Source organism: Sciurus vulgaris, assembly GCF_902686455.1.
Source record: "Sciurus vulgaris genome assembly, chromosome: 6".
NCBI classification, from domain to species: domain Eukaryota; kingdom Metazoa; phylum Chordata; class Mammalia; order Rodentia; family Sciuridae; genus Sciurus; species Sciurus vulgaris.
Genome location: NC_136466.1, coordinates 135,018,917 through 135,038,370, shown reverse-complemented (window position 1 = coordinate 135,038,370; position 19,454 = coordinate 135,018,917). Strand labels below are relative to the sequence as shown.

Here is a 19,454-nt window from a genome sequence, read left to right as displayed (position 1 = left end):
AGCAAGATTGATAACCGCCCCACCGGACTTCTGACAGGATCGAAATTAGTGAGCGTGAAATGCGATGGAACGCCATCCTTAGAAAACAAAGAACGGTATGAGAATAAAAATAAAACGAACTGGGGAGGAAAAAAATAAATGACAAAAATATACGAAATACATAAATACGTAAACCAAATGAGCATTTCAAAACGCGTTATAGCCGGGCATGGTGCCCCATGCCTGTAATCCCGACAACTCGGAAGGCTGGGGCTGGAGGAACACAAGGTGGAGGGAGGCCAGCCTCAGCAGCTTGGTGAGCTCCCGCCCCCCCTTCCCCCACCCACAAGCAACTTAGCGAGACCTCGTCTCATAAAATAAATACTCGATAAACTATTAAAAACCCACGTAGTAAAAATGAAAGGGATATGAAATTAAACGAGAAAAACCACGGTGTGTTCATATTGCAAATCGCGCTTAGTAACAAAAGTTAGTGAATATTAAAAGCAGTACGTCGAAAAACGAACATGGAAAAGGTTAAGAAATACAATCGAGAAACCAATTCATTTTTTAAATCGACACAATTCGGAGAGCGATTCTAAAATCGTACACGTCGTTTCTGGAAGTCGAAACGGATGAAAGTCTAAAGTTATGGAAGGGAATGTGCGATGAAACGAATACAAAAGTTCGAAACAAAAGAAAACTGCAAGTAACAGGCGACCCGAAACTCTACAGAGAATCGTCATGAGAAAGAGAATTAAAAAATCGACAAGGAACAACTAAAGGCAAATCTCAGTGCATTTTTATTTCCTACGCGAAGCCGTCTCGTAACCGAGAATCTTTTCACACGGTAAGATCAGAGAGGCTCCCGCTGAGGTCCGAGGTTGCCTCGCCGCCAGAGAAGGACGGGCAGCACCCCCACGGCGTGGAGAACACCGGACGAATCCACTCCAGGAGGCCTGAGAAAACCAGGCGAGGGTTCCACCAATTGGAGGAGACGGGTCCGGGGCACTCGGAGAGACGTGGGCGGGCAGAGGTCTCGGTGTCCCCAGGTTGGTCACCAGCGGGGCGGGTCCTGCGCAGTGAAACCTGCTGCAGCGTGAGTGCGTCGAGTCCTCCCGCAGGCTCCTCCCCATCTGCCCGAGCCTCCAGTTTCTTGCGTCGTCGCGGACCGGAGGGAGGCGGTGAGCCGGTCTCGGTCGGTTCCCAGGCGCTCTGGACTCCCGCGGAATCCGTTTTGCAGGTGGACCCAGCGTCGCCGCCAACAAGGCTGGAGAACTGCTCCCAGTCGACGTCGCAGTTGTCAAAGGAGAACTCTCCTAGAACAGGGTAGCAAGGGAGAGGCCAGGGCCCGCCGGTTTCTAAACTCAGCACAGGAGGAGGCCCCGGCTCGGACGTCACCTCCGCGGAATACCAGGCCTGCTTCACAGGGCCCAGAAAATGCTGCTCCATCGCGTAAGCCTCGGATCCGCAGAACAGAAGCCTCTGCGCTGATGGATGGATGAGGCAGAGCACCATTCCGAGTATTTATGCTCTTCCCGGCGGTGGGCGGAGGCAAGCAAGAAAAGCTAAAACGCAGTGGTAGGAGACTGCAGGAATCAGTAGACGAAAACAACACGATAAAAATTCAGACCGTACATAAAGCCGAAACGAGTACCCACGACGCGAAAACGGCCGGAGGAAAACAAACCGAAGTAAAACGGAAATGAACGGAGCTGACGGGGAACTGAACCGACAAGGGGCGGCTACCGGAGCCTGGCCCCTAGATCTCCTGGCACGAGCCTTGCCGCCCAGAGAAACGCTGCCGGTCCGGGCGCTGCGCCTAGCGGCCTGGGGGCAAGGACGCCGCCACACGGGCGACGACAGGCCCTGGCGGTGCAACACTGCTGTTGTCAAAGGAAGGACGGTTTGGGCTGCGTTTAGTCGGGCGGTCACAGAGAAGCAGGCGGGCTCGGGGAGACGGAGGAGTAGCGGCGAACGTGCCAGGCCCAGCGTGGAGAAATAACGTGGCTCCGCAGAAACCGGTGCCCGTGAAAGCGCCGTCCCGCGCGGTACTAAGCGATCCGGATCCCGCACAGAGGCCGGTGCAAAGGCCGGGATACCTCGGGATATCCGCAGCAGGCGACGCGTGCAATGTCTACGGAGATGCCAGCCGATGCTGCGGGTTCCGGATCTCTCAGTAGTACGGCGAGACGGTGTTTCACTGGAACCACGACACAGGCGCGGTCATCAGACCCGGCGATGGGACTCCTGGCAAAGAAACTTGCCGCCCAGAGAAACACTGCAGGCCAACGCTGTGCGCCTAGCGGTCTGGGGACTACGACGCCACGGCACTTGAGACGCAAGGCCCGTCGAACGGACCTGCAGTTGTCAAAGGAACACCGTTTAGGGCTGCGTTTAGTCCGGCGGTCGCGCGGACCAGCGGGCCCTGGGGAGAGGATGCCTGAAACAGTGCCAGTCAAGAAATAAATGACAAAAATATACGAAATACATAAATACGTAAACCAAATGAGCATTTCAAAACGCGTTATAGCCGGGCATGGTGCCCCATGCCTGTAATCCCGACAAGTCGGAAGGCTGGGGCTGGAGGAACACAAGGTGGAGGGAGGCCAGCCTCAGCAGCTTGGTGAGCTCCCGCCCCCCCTTCCCCCACCCACAAGCAACTTAGCGAGACCTCGTCTCATAAAATAAATACTCGATAAACTATTAAAAACCCACGTAGTAAAAATGAAAGGGATATGAAATTAAACGAGAAAAACCACGGTGTGTTCATATTGCAAATCGCGCTTAGTAACAAAAGTTAGTGAATATTAAAAGCAGTACGTCGAAAAACGAACATGGAAAAGGTTAAGAAATACAATCGAGAAACCAATTCATTTTTTAAATCGACACAATTCGGAGAGCGATTCTAAAATCGTACACGTCGTTTCTGGAAGTCGAAACGGATGAAAGTCTAAAGTTATGGAAGGGAATGTGCGATGAAACGAATACAAAAGTTCGAAACAAAAGAAAACTGCAAGTAACAGGCGACCCGAAACTCTACAGAGAATCGTCATGAGAAAGAGAATTAAAAAATCGACAAGGAACAACTAAAGGCAAATCTCAGTGCATTTTTATTTCCTACGCGAAGCCGTCTCGTAACCGAGAATCTTTTCACACGGTAAGATCAGAGAGGCTCCCGCTGAGGTCCGAGGTTGCCTCGCCGCCAGAGAAGGACGGGCAGCACCCCCACGGCGTGGAGAACACCGGACGAATCCACTCCAGGAGGCCTGAGAAAACCAGGCGAGGGTTCCACCAATTGGAGGAGACGGGTCCGGGGCACTCGGAGAGACGTGGGCGGGCAGAGGTCTCGGTGTCCCCAGGTTGGTCACCAGCGGGGCGGGTCCTGCGCAGTGAAACCTGCTGCAGCGTGAGTGCGTCGAGTCCTCCCGCAGGCTCCTCCCCATCTGCCCGAGCCTCCAGTTTCTTGCGTCGTCGCGGACCGGAGGGAGGCGGTGAGCCGGTCTCGGTCGGTTCCCAGGCGCTCTGGACTCCCGCGGAATCCGTTTTGCAGGTGGACCCAGCGTCGCCGCCAACAAGGCTGGAGAACTGCTCCCAGTCGACGTCGCAGTTGTCAAAGGAGAACTCTCCTAGAACAGGGTAGCAAGGGAGAGGCCAGGGCCCGCCGGTTTCTAAACTCAGCACAGGAGGAGGCCCCGGCTCGGACGTCACCTCCGCGGAATACCAGGCCTGCTTCACAGGGCCCAGAAAATGCTGCTCCATCGCGTAAGCCTCGGATCCGCAGAACAGAAGCCTCTGCGCTGATGGATGGATGAGGCAGAGCACCATTCCGAGTATTTATGCTCTTCCCGGCGGTGGGCGGAGGCAAGCAAGAAAAGCTAAAACGCAGTGGTAGGAGACTGCAGGAATCAGTAGACGAAAACAACACGATAAAAATTCAGACCGTACATAAAGCCGAAACGAGTACCCACGACGCGAAAACGGCCGGAGGAAAACAAACCGAAGTAAAACGGAAATGAACGGAGCTGACGGGGAACTGAACCGACAAGGGGCGGCTACCGGAGCCTGGCCCCTAGATCTCCTGGCACGAGCCTTGCCGCCCAGAGAAACGCTGCCGGTCCGGGCGCTGCGCCTAGCGGCCTGGGGGCAAGGACGCCGCCACACGGGCGACGACAGGCCCTGGCGGTGCAACACTGCTGTTGTCAAAGGAAGGACGGTTTGGGCTGCGTTTAGTCGGGCGGTCACAGAGAAGCAGGCGGGCTCGGGGAGACGGAGGAGTAGCGGCGAACGTGCCAGGCCCAGCGTGGAGAAATGACGTGGCTCCGCAGAAACCGGTGCCCGTGAAAGCGCCGTCCCGCGCGGTACTAAGCGATCCGGATCCCGCACAGAGGCCGGTGCAAAGGCCGGGATACCTCGGGATATCCGCAGCAGGCGACGCGTGCAATGTCTACGGAGATGCCAGCCGATGCTGCGGGTTCCGGATCTCTCAGTAGTACGGCGAGACGGTGTTTCACTGGAACCACGACACAGGCGCGGTCATCAGACCCGGCGATGGGACTCCTGGCAAAGAAACTTGCCGCCCAGAGAAACACTGCAGGCCAACGCTGTGCGCCTAGCGGTCTGGGGACTACGACGCCACGGCACTTGAGACGCAAGGCCCGTCGAACGGACCTGCAGTTGTCAAAGGAACACCGTTTAGGGCTGCGTTTAGTCCGGCGGTCGCGCGGACCAGCGGGCCCTGGGGAGAGGATGCCTGAAACAGTGCCAGTCAAGAAATAAATGACAAAAATATACGAAATACATAAATACGTAAACCAAATGAGCATTTCAAAACGCGTTATAGCCGGGCATGGTGCCCCATGCCTGTAATCCCGACAAGTCGGAAGGCTGGGGCTGGAGGAACACAAGGTGGAGGGAGGCCAGCCTCAGCAGCTTGGTGAGCTCCCGCCCCCCCTTCCCCCACCCACAAGCAACTTAGCGAGACCTCGTCTCATAAAATAAATACTCGATAAACTATTAAAAACCCACGTAGTAAAAATGAAAGGGATATGAAATTAAACGAGAAAAACCACGGTGTGTTCATATTGCAAATCGCGCTTAGTAACAAAAGTTAGTGAATATTAAAAGCAGTACGTCGAAAAACGAACATGGAAAAGGTTAAGAAATACAATCGAGAAACCAATTCATTTTTTAAATCGACACAATTCGGAGAGCGATTCTAAAATCGTACACGTCGTTTCTGGAAGTCGAAACGGATGAAAGTCTAAAGTTATGGAAGGGAATGTGCGATGAAACGAATACAAAAGTTCGAAACAAAAGAAAACTGCAAGTAACAGGCGACCCGAAACTCTACAGAGAATCGTCATGAGAAAGAGAATTAAAAAATCGACAAGGAACAACTAAAGGCAAATCTCAGTGCATTTTTATTTCCTACGCGAAGCCGTCTCGTAACCGAGAATCTTTTCACACGGTAAGATCAGAGAGGCTCCCGCTGAGGTCCGAGGTTGCCTCGCCGCCAGAGAAGGACGGGCAGCACCCCCACGGCGTGGAGAACACCGGACGAATCCACTCCAGGAGGCCTGAGAAAACCAGGCGAGGGTTCCACCAATTGGAGGAGACGGGTCCGGGGCACTCGGAGAGACGTGGGCGGGCAGAGGTCTCGGTGTCCCCAGGTTGGTCACCAGCGGGGCGGGTCCTGCGCAGTGAAACCTGCTGCAGCGTGAGTGCGTCGAGTCCTCCCGCAGGCTCCTCCCCATCTGCCCGAGCCTCCAGTTTCTTGCGTCGTCGCGGACCGGAGGGAGGCGGTGAGCCGGTCTCGGTCGGTTCCCAGGCGCTCTGGACTCACGCGGAGTGCCTGAAACAGTGTTGGTCAATAGGCTGCACCTAGCGACCCGTCCGCAAGTACGCAGGGACACTGGAGACCCAATGACCTGCAGGACCACACAGGCATCCTCTCCCCAGGGCCCGCTGGTCCGCGCGACCGCCGGACTAAACGCAGCCCTAAACGGTGTTCCTTTGACAACTGCAGGTTCTTTCGACGGGCCTCGCGTCTCAAGTGCCGTGGCGTCGTAGTCCCCAGACCGCTAGGCGCACAGCGTTGGCCTGCAGTGTTTCTCTGGGCGGCAAGTTTCTTTGCCAGGAGTCCCATCGCCGGGTCTGATGACCGCGCCTGTGTCGTGGTTCCAGTGAAACACCGTCTCGCCGTACTACTGAGAGATCCGGAACCCGCAGCATCGGCTGGCATCTCCGTAGACATTGCACGCGTCGCCTGCTGCGGATATCCCGAGGTATCCCGGCCTTTGCACCGGCCTCTGTGCGGGATCCGGATCGCTTAGTACCGCGCGGGACGGCGCTTTCACGGGCACCGGTTTCTGCGGAGCCACGTCATTTCTCCACGCTGGGCCTGGCACGTTCGCCGCTACTCCTCCGTCTCCCCGAGCCCGCCTGCTTCTCTGTGACCGCCCGACTAAACGCAGCCCAAACCGTCCTTCCTTTGACAACAGCAGTGTTGCACCGCCAGGGCCTGTCGTCGCCCGTGTGGCGGCGTCCTTGCCCCCAGGCCGCTAGGCGCAGCGCCCGGACCGGCAGCGTTTCTCTGGGCGGCAAGGCTCGTGCCAGGAGATCTAGGGGCCAGGCTCCGGTAGCCGCCCCTTGTCGGTTCAGTTCCCCGTCAGCTCCGTTCATTTCCGTTTTACTTCGGTTTGTTTTCCTCCGGCCGTTTTCGCGTCGTGGGTACTCGTTTCGGCTTTATGTACGGTCTGAATTTTTATCGTGTTGTTTTCGTCTACTGATTCCTGCAGTCTCCTACCACTGCGTTTTAGCTTTTCTTGCTTGCCTCCGCCCACCGCCGGGAAGAGCATAAATACTCGGAATGGTGCTCTGCCTCATCCATCCATCAGCGCAGAGGCTTCTGTTCTGCGGATCCGAGGCTTACGCGATGGAGCAGCATTTTCTGGGCCCTGTGAAGCAGGCCTGGTATTCCGCGGAGGTGACGTCCGAGCCGGGGCCTCCTCCTGTGCTGAGTTTAGAAACCGGCGGGCCCTGGCCTCTCCCTTGCTACCCTGTTCTAGGAGAGTTCTCCTTTGACAACTGCGACGTCGACTGGGAGCAGTTCTCCAGCCTTGTTGGCGGCGACGCTGGGTCCACCTGCAAAACGGATTCCGCGGGAGTCCAGAGCGCCTGGGAACCGACCGAGACCGGCTCACCGCCTCCCTCCGGTCCGCGACGACGCAAGAAACTGGAGGCTCGGGCAGATGGGGAGGAGCCTGCGGGAGGACTCGACGCACTCACGCTGCAGCAGGTTTCACTGCGCAGGACCCGCCCCGCTGGTGACCAACCTGGGGACACCGAGACCTCTGCCCGCCCACGTCTCTCCGAGTGCCCCGGACCCGTCTCCTCCAATTGGTGGAACCCTCGCCTGGTTTTCTCAGGCCTCCTGGAGTGGATTCGTCCGGTGTTCTCCACGCCGTGGGGGTGCTGCCCGTCCTTCTCTGGCGGCGAGGCAACCTCGGACCTCAGCGGGAGCCTCTCTGATCTTACCGTGTGAAAAGATTCTCGGTTACGAGACGGCTTCGCGTAGGAAATAAAAATGCACTGAGATTTGCCTTTAGTTGTTCCTTGTCGATTTTTTAATTCTCTTTCTCATGACGATTCTCTGTAGAGTTTCGGGTCGCCTGTTACTTGCAGTTTTCTTTTGTTTCGAACTTTTGTATTCGTTTCATCGCACATTCCCTTCCATAACTTTAGACTTTCATCCGTTTCGACTTCCAGAAACGACGTGTACGATTTTAGAATCGCTCTCCGAATTGTGTCGATTTAAAAAATGAATTGGTTTCTCGATTGTATTTCTTAACCTTTTCCATGTTCGTTTTTCGACGTACTGCTTTTAATATTCACTAACTTTTGTTACTAAGCGCGATTTGCAATATGAACACACCGTGGTTTTTCTCGTTTAATTTCATATCCCTTTCATTTTTACTACGTGGGTTTTTAATAGTTTATCGAGTATTTATTTTATGAGACGAGGTCTCGCTAAGTTGCTTGTGGGTGGGGGAAGGGGGGGCGGGAGCTCACCAAGCTGCTGAGGCTGGCCTCCCTCCACCTTGTGTTCCTCCAGCCCCAGCCTTCCGAGTTGTCGGGATTACAGGCATGGGGCACCATGCCCGGCTATAACGCGTTTTGAAATGCTCATTTGGTTTACGTATTTATGTATTTCGTATATTTTTGTCATTTATTTCTTGACTGGCACTGTTTCAGGCATCCTCTCCCCAGGGCCCGCTGGTCCGCGCGACCGCCGGACTAAACGCAGCCCTAAACGGTGTTCCTTTGACAACTGCAGGTCCGTTCGACGGGCCTTGCGTCTCAAGTGCCGTGGCGTCGTAGTCCCCAGACCGCTAGGCGCACAGCGTTGGCCTGCAGTGTTTCTCTGGGCGGCAAGTTTCTTTGCCAGGAGTCCCATCGCCGGGTCTGATGACCGCGCCTGTGTCGTGGTTCCAGTGAAACACCGTCTCGCCGTACTACTGAGAGATCCGGAACCCGCAGCATCGGCTGGCATCTCCGTAGACATTGCACGCGTCGCCTGCTGCGGATATCCCGAGGTATCCCGGCCTTTGCACCGGCCTCTGTGCGGGATCCGGATCGCTTAGTACCGCGCGGGACGGCGCTTTCACGGGCACCGGTTTCTGCGGAGCCACGTCATTTCTCCACGCTGGGCCTGGCACGTTCGCCGCTACTCCTCCGTCTCCCCGAGCCCGCCTGCTTCTCTGTGACCGCCCGACTAAACGCAGCCCAAACCGTCCTTCCTTTGACAACAGCAGTGTTGCACCGCCAGGGCCTGTCGTCGCCCGTGTGGCGGCGTCCTTGCCCCCAGGCCGCTAGGCGCAGCGCCCGGACCGGCAGCGTTTCTCTGGGCGGCAAGGCTCGTGCCAGGAGATCTAGGGGCCAGGCTCCGGTAGCCGCCCCTTGTCGGTTCAGTTCCCCGTCAGCTCCGTTCATTTCCGTTTTACTTCGGTTTGTTTTCCTCCGGCCGTTTTCGCGTCGTGGGTACTCGTTTCGGCTTTATGTACGGTCTGAATTTTTATCGTGTTGTTTTCGTCTACTGATTCCTGCAGTCTCCTACCACTGCGTTTTAGCTTTTCTTGCTTGCCTCCGCCCACCGCCGGGAAGAGCATAAATACTCGGAATGGTGCTCTGCCTCATCCATCCATCAGCGCAGAGGCTTCTGTTCTGCGGATCCGAGGCTTACGCGATGGAGCAGCATTTTCTGGGCCCTGTGAAGCAGGCCTGGTATTCCGCGGAGGTGACGTCCGAGCCGGGGCCTCCTCCTGTGCTGAGTTTAGAAACCGGCGGGCCCTGGCCTCTCCCTTGCTACCCTGTTCTAGGAGAGTTCTCCTTTGACAACTGCGACGTCGACTGGGAGCAGTTCTCCAGCCTTGTTGGCGGCGACGCTGGGTCCACCTGCAAAACGGATTCCGCGGGAGTCCAGAGCGCCTGGGAACCGACCGAGACCGGCTCACCGCCTCCCTCCGGTCCGCGACGACGCAAGAAACTGGAGGCTCGGGCAGATGGGGAGGAGCCTGCGGGAGGACTCGACGCACTCACGCTGCAGCAGGTTTCACTGCGCAGGACCCGCCCCGCTGGTGACCAACCTGGGGACACCGAGACCTCTGCCCGCCCACGTCTCTCCGAGTGCCCCGGACCCGTCTCCTCCAATTGGTGGAACCCTCGCCTGGTTTTCTCAGGCCTCCTGGAGTGGATTCGTCCGGTGTTCTCCACGCCGTGGGGGTGCTGCCCGTCCTTCTCTGGCGGCGAGGCAACCTCGGACCTCAGCGGGAGCCTCTCTGATCTTACCGTGTGAAAAGATTCTCGGTTACGAGACGGCTTCGCGTAGGAAATAAAAATGCACTGAGATTTGCCTTTAGTTGTTCCTTGTCGATTTTTTAATTCTCTTTCTCATGACGATTCTCTGTAGAGTTTCGGGTCGCCTGTTACTTGCAGTTTTCTTTTGTTTCGAACTTTTGTATTCGTTTCATCGCACATTCCCTTCCATAACTTTAGACTTTCATCCGTTTCGACTTTCAGAAACGACGTGTACGATTTTAGAATCGCTCTCCGAATTGTGTCGATTTAAAAAATGAATTGGTTTCTCGATTGTATTTCTTAACCTTTTCCATGTTCGTTTTTCGACGTACTGCTTTTAATATTCACTAACTTTTGTTACTAAGCGCGATTTGCAATATGAACACACCGTGGTTTTTCTCGTTTAATTTCATATCCCTTTCATTTTTACTACGTGGGTTTTTAATAGTTTATCGAGTATTTATTTTATGAGACGAGGTCTCGCTAAGTTGCTTGTGGGGGGGGGAGGGGGGGGCGGGAGCTCACCAAGCTGCTGAGGCTGGCCTCCCTCCACCTTGTGTTCCTCCAGCCCCAGCCTTCCGAGTTGTCGGGATTACAGGCATGGGGCACCATGCCCGGCTATAACGCGTTTTGAAATGCTCATTTGGTTTACGTATTTATGTATTTCGTATATTTTTGTCATTTATTTCTTGACTGGCACTGTTTCAGGCATCCTCTCCCCAGGGCCCGCTGGTCCGCGCGACCGCCGGACTAAACGCAGCCCTAAACGGTGTTCCTTTGACAACTGCAGGTCCGTTCGACGGGCCTTGCGTCTCAAGTGCCGTGGCGTCGTAGTCCCCAGACCGCTAGGCGCACAGCGTTGGCCTGCAGTGTTTCTCTGGGCGGCAAGTTTCTTTGCCAGGAGTCCCATCGCCGGGTCTGATGACCGCGCCTGTGTCGTGGTTCCAGTGAAACACCGTCTCGCCGTACTACTGAGAGATCCGGAACCCGCAGCATCGGCTGGCATCTCCGTAGACATTGCACGCGTCGCCTGCTGCGGATATCCCGAGGTATCCCGGCCTTTGCACCGGCCTCTGTGCGGGATCCGGATCGCTTAGTACCGCGCGGGACGGCGCTTTCACGGGCACCGGTTTCTGCGGAGCCACGTCATTTCTCCACGCTGGGCCTGGCACGTTCGCCGCTACTCCTCCGTCTCCCCGAGCCCGCCTGCTTCTCTGTGACCGCCCGACTAAACGCAGCCCAAACCGTCCTTCCTTTGACAACAGCAGTGTTGCACCGCCAGGGCCTGTCGTCGCCCGTGTGGCGGCGTCCTTGCCCCCAGGCCGCTAGGCGCAGCGCCCGGACCGGCAGCGTTTCTCTGGGCGGCAAGGCTCGTGCCAGGAGATCTAGGGGCCAGGCTCCGGTAGCCGCCCCTTGTCGGTTCAGTTCCCCGTCAGCTCCGTTCATTTCCGTTTTACTTCGGTTTGTTTTCCTCCGGCCGTTTTCGCGTCGTGGGTACTCGTTTCGGCTTTATGTACGGTCTGAATTTTTATCGTGTTGTTTTCGTCTACTGATTCCTGCAGTCTCCTACCACTGCGTTTTAGCTTTTCTTGCTTGCCTCCGCCCACCGCCGGGAAGAGCATAAATACTCGGAATGGTGCTCTGCCTCATCCATCCATCAGCGCAGAGGCTTCTGTTCTGCGGATCCGAGGCTTACGCGATGGAGCAGCATTTTCTGGGCCCTGTGAAGCAGGCCTGGTATTCCGCGGAGGTGACGTCCGAGCCGGGGCCTCCTCCTGTGCTGAGTTTAGAAACCGGCGGGCCCTGGCCTCTCCCTTGCTACCCTGTTCTAGGAGAGTTCTCCTTTGACAACTGCGACGTCGACTGGGAGCAGTTCTCCAGCCTTGTTGGCGGCGACGCTGGGTCCACCTGCAAAACGGATTCCGCGGGAGTCCAGAGCGCCTGGGAACCGACCGAGACCGGCTCACCGCCTCCCTCCGGTCCGCGACGACGCAAGAAACTGGAGGCTCGGGCAGATGGGGAGGAGCCTGCGGGAGGACTCGACGCACTCACGCTGCAGCAGGTTTCACTGCGCAGGACCCGCCCCGCTGGTGACCAACCTGGGGACACCGAGACCTCTGCCCGCCCACGTCTCTCCGAGTGCCCCGGACCCGTCTCCTCCAATTGGTGGAACCCTCGCCTGGTTTTCTCAGGCCTCCTGGAGTGGATTCGTCCGGTGTTCTCCACGCCGTGGGGGTGCTGCCCGTCCTTCTCTGGCGGCGAGGCAACCTCGGACCTCAGCGGGAGCCTCTCTGATCTTACCGTGTGAAAAGATTCTCGGTTACGAGACGGCTTCGCGTAGGAAATAAAAATGCACTGAGATTTGCCTTTAGTTGTTCCTTGTCGATTTTTTAATTCTCTTTCTCATGACGATTCTCTGTAGAGTTTCGGGTCGCCTGTTACTTGCAGTTTTCTTTTGTTTCGAACTTTTGTATTCGTTTCATCGCACATTCCCTTCCATAACTTTAGACTTTCATCCGTTTCGACTTTCAGAAACGACGTGTACGATTTTAGAATCGCTCTCCGAATTGTGTCGATTTAAAAAATGAATTGGTTTCTCGATTGTATTTCTTAACCTTTTCCATGTTCGTTTTTCGACGTACTGCTTTTAATATTCACTAACTTTTGTTACTAAGCGCGATTTGCAATATGAACACACCGTGGTTTTTCTCGTTTAATTTCATATCCCTTTCATTTTTACTACGTGGGTTTTTAATAGTTTATCGAGTATTTATTTTATGAGACGAGGTCTCGCTAAGTTGCTTGTGGGTGGGGGAAGGGGGGGGCGGGAGCTCACCAAGCTGCTGAGGCTGGCCTCCCTCCACCTTGTGTTCCTCCAGCCCCAGCCTTCCGAGTTGTCGGGATTACAGGCATGGGGCACCATGCCCGGCTATAACGCGTTTTGAAATGCTCATTTGGTTTACGTATTTATGTATTTCGTATATTTTTGTCATTTATTTTTTTCCTCCCCAGTTCGTTTTATTTTTATTCTCATACCGTTCTTTGTTTTCTAAGGATGGCGTTCCATCGCATTTCACGCTCACTAATTTCGATCCTGTCAGAAGTCCGGTGGGGCGGTTATCAATCTTGCTCTTCCTGGTGGTAGGAGCAGACGATTACGCACACGGAGACATGTGCACAGATCACCGGCTCTGAGAGATTCCTTACTGATTTGCACGCCTAGCAGTCCTTCCACTTAGCTCTGCTGTGGAAGACACGGTTTAGCACCGTATGCCAGTGCTACCATTACTTTATCTTACCAGGACTCACTCTGGCCGTGTCTGAGATTTCTTCGTCCAGGCAAGCGCGGAAAGGTCGACGAGGTCCGACTTAGCCTTGTTTCAGAATTTTCCACCTCGCACAAGTCGGGTGTAGCCTTGAATGTGACCGGATTTAAGCGGAACACGCTCCGGTTTATTCCTTGCCTGTGATTTTTTTTTTTTTTTTTTTTTTTTTTTTTTTTTTTTTTTTTTTTTTTTTTTTTAGTCGTGCTTTATAATTCTCTTCTTCTGAGCAAGTCCCGGTTAAAGGATTTTTTAAAGAGTAAGAAGTCAAATCCAGCTGTGCTTGAGATTTGAAGCGTCTCCCAAGGTTGCGTTTTCAGGTCGGTACTTAGTGGAAGGAAACCGGTACCAGCGGAGCGGTGCCCCTGAATAAGTCGCAGCGCGTACCCGATTGGTGGACGACCGGAATAACTGTAGGCGTAGCCAGTTTCCTCTTCACCCGCGCCAAGGGTTTCGTAGGGGCAGGAAGCCCCAGTTAGGGGTTGCAACAGCTCAGTGTGCTACACGGATAAGCGATATAGCGCAGACAGCACTGGGTGTTGTTTTTGGTTTTGTTGTCAGTGCCGAAAGGGAGATGAGACGCAGCAGCAGACACGGAAACCTGGCGAGGAGATGCGCACGCAGTAAGTTTTATTTGTCAGTCAGGATCTGACAAAGGCCATCACTCGGAGAAAAGCGAGAGAGGCAGGCGGGGCTTAACGTCAGGGGATTTTATAGGGCGGGTTGGGACTGCTTGCGTAAGGGCGTATGAGCTGCTTGCATAGAAGCTTGTGGTAGGCCGATGGGACAAAAAAGGAGGTATTTCAGCGAGGTTGGTTAACAGGCGGCGGAGGGGAAGTTATATTTTAACTTTTGTTTTCTCTGTAAGTGTCCCTCTAGGGCGGGAAAGCGAAACTTATTTTATAAGATGGATGTAAGGATTTAAGATGGCTGCACAGACGTTAAGTCTTGGACCTAGTAAGTGCTGGGGAATCAAATCCAGGGCTTGACGCGTGCAAAGCAAGCAAGCGCTCTCTCACTGAGCTTCGCCCACAGCCCTTGCCCCAGGTTTGCAGCTTCACCCTATGGAGATACTTGCCCGGATGTTTTGTTTTTTAAATTTTCCTTTGGAGCGTTTGGCCCTGGATGGACGTGTTCGGTTTGTATTGTTTCCAAGTTGCCCTGCAGAAATGTGTTTCACGACTTATTTTATTTCTTCTTTTATTTAAACGCCATGTATTTCTTCTGCTGGTTTGAGTGCCAGAGCATGGCCTCACGGCCCGACATGGTTTCCTAACCGACATCCGCCCAATAACCCAGCCAAGAAGTTGCTGTGGGGAAAGTACGGGGTTCAACAGTGGTCCCAGGGAAGGAGCTCCAAGTGGGGCGGGACTGACAGGAAGGCGGGGGACGGCGGTGGTGGAAATCAGGTTCCAGTGGAACTCCTGGCCCTCCCAGGGCAGACCGCCCAGGTCCAGATCGAAAGGGGATGGTCAGGTTCCACAGTATACTGAGCCCGGAAGTTCTGCCGCCTGGTCTCCTGAACCCCAGGACCACCGCCTACAGCCCCGCACTGCTCTGACCTGTCCTTTTCACACCAGGTTACACAGATTCTGGCGCGGGGTGCGGGGCGGGTGTCTGACAACCAGAGCGTGCCTCTGTCTGAGCATTCGCTTCTGATCCCCTGGGCAGTCCTAGCCAGATACTGGAAAGCTGGGCAGGGAGTGTAGTCTTAGGAACAAATTACCTCCTCAGACAGAATGAATGCTATTCACATAGAATCTTATCTTCCTGGATGAAATTATGGAGGTTGAGAAGAGATTGGCATAAGGTTTGAAAAGAAAATTCCCTTCTAGGTTTGTGAGAGGAAAGCTGTTTGGGGGCAGCTGGTTCACAGAGAGTTCATTCCTGCCCCAAATCACATTGTTAGTTCTGGAGCATCGCCTGGAACCCTGTTCCGCCAACAGAGAGAGGCTGGAAGGGAAATGTGTGAATGGTGACTTAGGACATTGCGGAGCAGGACAGGGGCACCCACTCAGTTTGCTGTGGTCTCTCACTTTCCCAGTTTAGAGTCCTACTGCCAGATTGCTAAATTAAAAGGTTTTCAGAATTAGTGTACATGTGTGCAATTGCAAGAAGCTAGTCTCCCAATCCACTCTCAGACCGAGTTACAGAGCACTTACATGGCTTTCTAGATGAGTGACCATCAGCAAGTTCTCAAACTGCTGTGGCCTTTACTTTAACCATCTCTGAAGTGGAGGCCCAGTCAGCTCTCACTTTTCAAGGAGGTTTCACGAATACTCTTGGGGGTAAAAGTGAGTGATGAGCAGACCCTAGCTGGAAGTGACTGGAATCGACCAGTTTCACCAATACCACAATAATTGACTGTATCATGAACTGAAAAGAGACCTTAATGGGAACAAAAGTAAAATGGACCCTTCTTTGGCAGTTTCTTTCTGTGGTTTTCTTTTTTGTCTTTTCCTTTACATATCATTTCCACGTTGGAAGTGTAATACAGCTTCATCTGAGCCAAACCATGACTACTGTAAAGGCATCAATGGATTCACATATAGATAGATCGCGGTTGACTTAATAAAGCCTGACTGATCACAATATTTAGATTTTCTTGTATTTATTTAATGTTATGCTGTTTGATGTTACGTAAAATTTGATTTCTTATGCTGTGCTGTGATGGGAGGAGGACCCTCTCTCTCCCTGCTTTTCTAGGCATGGGGCCCATGGTGGCTTGTCCCTTTTAGTAGGGGGATGACCAGGGGCCACAGACATTCTGTTATTCACACAGGGTTTGACCTATCCAGCAGACAGGCAGCTGCCCTGAGAAGTTAGCCTGGGAAATACTCCTGCTGGGTCTCCCTGGCACTTCTTCCCTCTGAGTCTGTCCCAGAGGGCCTTGCGTGAGCCTCAAGTTGCTCTAAGGCCTCCAGCATCTCTCCTCTCCAGACACACCTCCAACCATTGGCTTCTGGAGACCCACAGCCTCTGGCTCCCTTGGGTGCAGACAGATTCCCTCAACAAAATTTCCTTTCTATCCACAGTCCCCAGTCTGGGATTCCTGCTCTACCAATCCAGCTCACCTGTGGAAACGGGTCTGGGGTGGATGTTTATGGCAGTCTGGCCTGGTTTTGGTCAGCTTTTTCACAGCTGTGACCAAAAGGCCTGAGAAGAACAATTAGAGGAGAAAAAGTTTATTTGAGGGCTCACGGTTTCAGAGATCTCAGTCAGAAGATGGCTACCTCTCTTGTTCTGTTGCTCTGGGCCCTCAGTGGGGCAGAACATCATGGGGGAGGAGTGTGGTGGAAGGAAAGTAGCTCAGGACATGGAACCAGGAAGAAGGGAGGGAGGCAGGGAGAGAGAGGGAGAGAGAGAGAGAGAGAGAGAGAGAGCGCGAGCGCGAGCGAGCGCAGCTGGGGTCAGGGGAGGCAGAGCACAAAGTAGCTCCACTTAACAAGGACAAAATATATACACCAAAGGCAATTCCCAGGGACCCGCCTCCTCTGTCCACATCCTACGTGCCTGTAGTTAGCACCCAGTCAATACCTACCAGGGGATTCATGTACTGATAAGATTAAGATCTGCGTAATCCTATCGTTTTGCCTCCAAACGTTCTTGCATGGGTTCACACGTCAGCTTTTGGGGGACACCTAATATCTTAAGCTATAACAAGCCAGAAAGCAGGAGAGGAGTGCACCAGCGAGCCAGGGTCACATAGGCTCTCTTGCAAGGAAGAATTTGGAGTACAGTTCAATGACTGTTTATTAGCACATAAACCCAAAACATTTTTACCTAATGTTTGGAGCATATATTTGACTGTGAAGCTCATTTGACTGCAAAATCTGAGGGGGTTAAGTTGAGGCTATTGTTTTTCAAATTCCAGCTTACATGTGTATGCACAGGGATGACTGGCTACTGGACACTGTCCCGTTTCATTCAGAAGAAATACACATATACACGTACAGACCCTTCATGATTTGCATCCCATGGAGCTGGAGTGAATCGGCCACTTAAAGCTGAGCAATTATTGATTACTGCCCCATCGCTCTCAACACAGGGACTGTGAAGAAGCTGTGCTAGGGTTCTGGTGGGGGATGTTGTTCTGCTGGACGGCTGCAGGTTAGTGGTGAGGGCTTAGTACTGGTGAGGACAGTGGGGTATGGGCCCCTGGGGAGTTGAGCCTGTACTCTCTCAGGAGTAGTTGAGTCAGAAACTTGGGATTCCACTGATCTGCTACAACATCCCTGATGGCTGGCTCCTCTCTGGTTGTTAGGGAAACAAAAGAGATGTCCAAAGAGAAGGAAGACCCATACCAACACGTGCTCTGACCCTTGTTCACACAAGACCCAGGAGCCTGAGGTGGCACCCTCAGGTGCTTTGGTCCTCAGGGATGAGTGGGACTCCTGAGACTAGAACTGGCAGTCCCAAGCAAGGCAGGAGGAGGGCTCAGCGACACCCAGCTGGCTACTGTTGTCCCAGCTGTCTGGGAACACCCCTTCACCAGGAAGCTGGAGGCCACTGATTCAAATTCAATATCGTGCAAAATTTTCCACCCAAGAGGGGTTCCCTCTGCCACCCGTGAACATACATATGAAGAAGTATGATCTGGAACTGAGCATGCCCAGGAGTGTGCCAGCTTGTGCCCCTGTCTTTACATGGGATGACAAGTCTTTCACCCTGAAAAGTACAACTAATGAAACCTCCTGGGCCCTCTTGCACCCCACACAAAGGTATAGAATTCTTGGGGAAATTAGTGCGCCTTAACAAACTTCCTTTAGGTTACATTCCAGCCAAGCAAGAAGGATATTTTTCTGTTGCATTAATATTAACACTTGTGAAATCCAAAAGCACCTTGAAAAATTTCAAAACGGGCATCGAGGCTTCAAACAAATATCCCCAGAAGCACTCGGGAAGAAACGGCTGATTCACCAGATTATTCTTGGCTCCATTAGGGCATTACGTCTTTATTCTCTGGGCTACTTAAATGAGGAATGTCCATTTTACTGATCCGATTGTGATTTATGCCATAATGAAAAGTACTTCAAACTGCTGCAATGAAACAGTTGCAAAAGGAGTTCAAGTTACGGTGTCGTAGCTTACAGTGCGCGATGATCCAAAACCTACCTTGTTTTAGCACCCACACCAGTCTCACTGGATTTCACACGGTTTCAGGAGAGGAGGGATCCCCGCCATGTTTGAACCCGCCACGTAGAAAGAAGGCGGCATCTCAATTGAGCACGCGCAGAAAGGTGCCCCCACCCCAACACCACCACTTGTCACAAGTCTTTCCCGCGCGAATAGGCGTGAGGTCTCCCAGTAAGTCTTCCCCCTGCCTTCGTTGTCTGGGGGACACCGGTTTGGGATCATGCCCAGTGCTCCCCTGGCTTACTATTAGCGCTAAACTTTTCCTCAGTCTTGTGCTCGTGCTCAGTGGCTTTGCAGTCACCGAGGGGCGATCTCGTGGGGTTCGGTTGCCTTTCCTCCGAGAAAACTCACCCTCGGCGGTAATCCTTCCCGTCACGGAGAACCGAGGCCCGCCCTCTCCGCGAACACCTACCTCCTCGATGAGAAGCAGCGCTGGGAAAATAGCGGTGCCGGGACCCAGAAAGCGCCCGCGCCGGGAACCACCGGGTCTGGCGAGGGAGACACACACACGGTCGGGGGCGCGGGGGACGCTCGGCGTGGAGCGGCGCGGCGATCTGGAAACCCGCTGGGCGCTGCCGCCCTAAGTGCTGGTGGGAAACCCCCGCTCCGCGTAGGGCGTAGGAGCGGGGCGGGCAGCCAGAACCCGGCCCCGCGCGCCGCTTCCCGGCTGCTGAAGTCAGCTTTCTCGGAAGCTGTGACTAAAAGGACCCAACCAGCGCAATCGCGGAGGAGGAAGAGTTGATTTAAGGGAGAGGGGAGAAGGGAGAGGGGAGAGGGGAGGGGGGAGGGGGCAGAGGGGAGGGGGCAGAGCAGGGAGTGGGGAGGGGGGGAGAGAGGTAGAGACCACGCTCCCCACACAGATGTATGCCCCATAGCCACGCCCCCAGTGAATCTCTTCCTCCAGTCTCACCCCACCCGCCTCCAGTCACCCCTCAGTAATCCAGTCAGGGATCAATTCACCGGTTAAGTTAAGGCTCTAGCCCAAAAATTTCTCCTCCAAACCTTGCATTGTCTGACACGTGAGCTTTTGTGGGGACTCCACGTCTAAACCTTAACACCGGCTCCCGGAGGAACCAGTCAGGAGGCAGGAAGATGGGGGGGGGGGGGGGCGACAGGGAGGGTATCCCTAAGAAAATCATAACATTTAAGTAAGTCCAA

General features: G+C 54.0%; 5 protein-coding genes across 5 annotated transcripts; 3 read left to right on the top strand and 2 right to left on the bottom strand.

Moving 5' to 3' along the window:
* Window positions 1-822: 822 nt before the first annotated feature.
* On the bottom strand, window positions 823-1,497 carry LOC306664363 (annexin-2 receptor-like; the record flags this gene model as incomplete). Its single annotated transcript, XM_079145178.1, has 1 exon — window positions 823-1,497. One exon carries the CDS (start codon window positions 1,495-1,497, stop codon window positions 823-825), a length of 675 nt encoding a protein of 224 aa, XP_079001304.1.
* A 1,635-nt stretch (window positions 1,498-3,132) lies between these two features.
* Window positions 3,133-3,807, bottom strand: LOC306664361 (annexin-2 receptor-like; the record flags this gene model as incomplete). The annotated part of the gene is made up of 1 exon (XM_079145176.1): window positions 3,133-3,807. One exon carries the CDS (start codon window positions 3,805-3,807, stop codon window positions 3,133-3,135), a length of 675 nt encoding a protein of 224 aa, XP_079001302.1.
* Window positions 3,808-6,850: 3,043 nt separating this feature from the next.
* LOC306664360 (annexin-2 receptor-like) lies at window positions 6,851-7,525 on the top strand (the record flags this gene model as incomplete). Its single annotated transcript, XM_079145175.1, has 1 exon — window positions 6,851-7,525. One exon carries the CDS (start codon window positions 6,851-6,853, stop codon window positions 7,523-7,525), a length of 675 nt encoding a protein of 224 aa, XP_079001301.1.
* Window positions 7,526-9,160: 1,635 nt separating this feature from the next.
* On the top strand, window positions 9,161-9,835 carry LOC306664359 (annexin-2 receptor-like; the record flags this gene model as incomplete). The annotated part of the gene is made up of 1 exon (XM_079145174.1): window positions 9,161-9,835. The coding sequence occupies one exon, from the start codon at window positions 9,161-9,163 to the stop codon at window positions 9,833-9,835; it is 675 nt and encodes a 224-aa protein (XP_079001300.1).
* Window positions 9,836-11,470: 1,635 nt separating this feature from the next.
* On the top strand, window positions 11,471-12,145 carry LOC306664358 (annexin-2 receptor-like; the record flags this gene model as incomplete). Its single annotated transcript, XM_079145173.1, has 1 exon — window positions 11,471-12,145. One exon carries the CDS (start codon window positions 11,471-11,473, stop codon window positions 12,143-12,145), a length of 675 nt encoding a protein of 224 aa, XP_079001299.1.
* Between the last annotated feature and the right edge of the window lie 7,309 nt (window positions 12,146-19,454).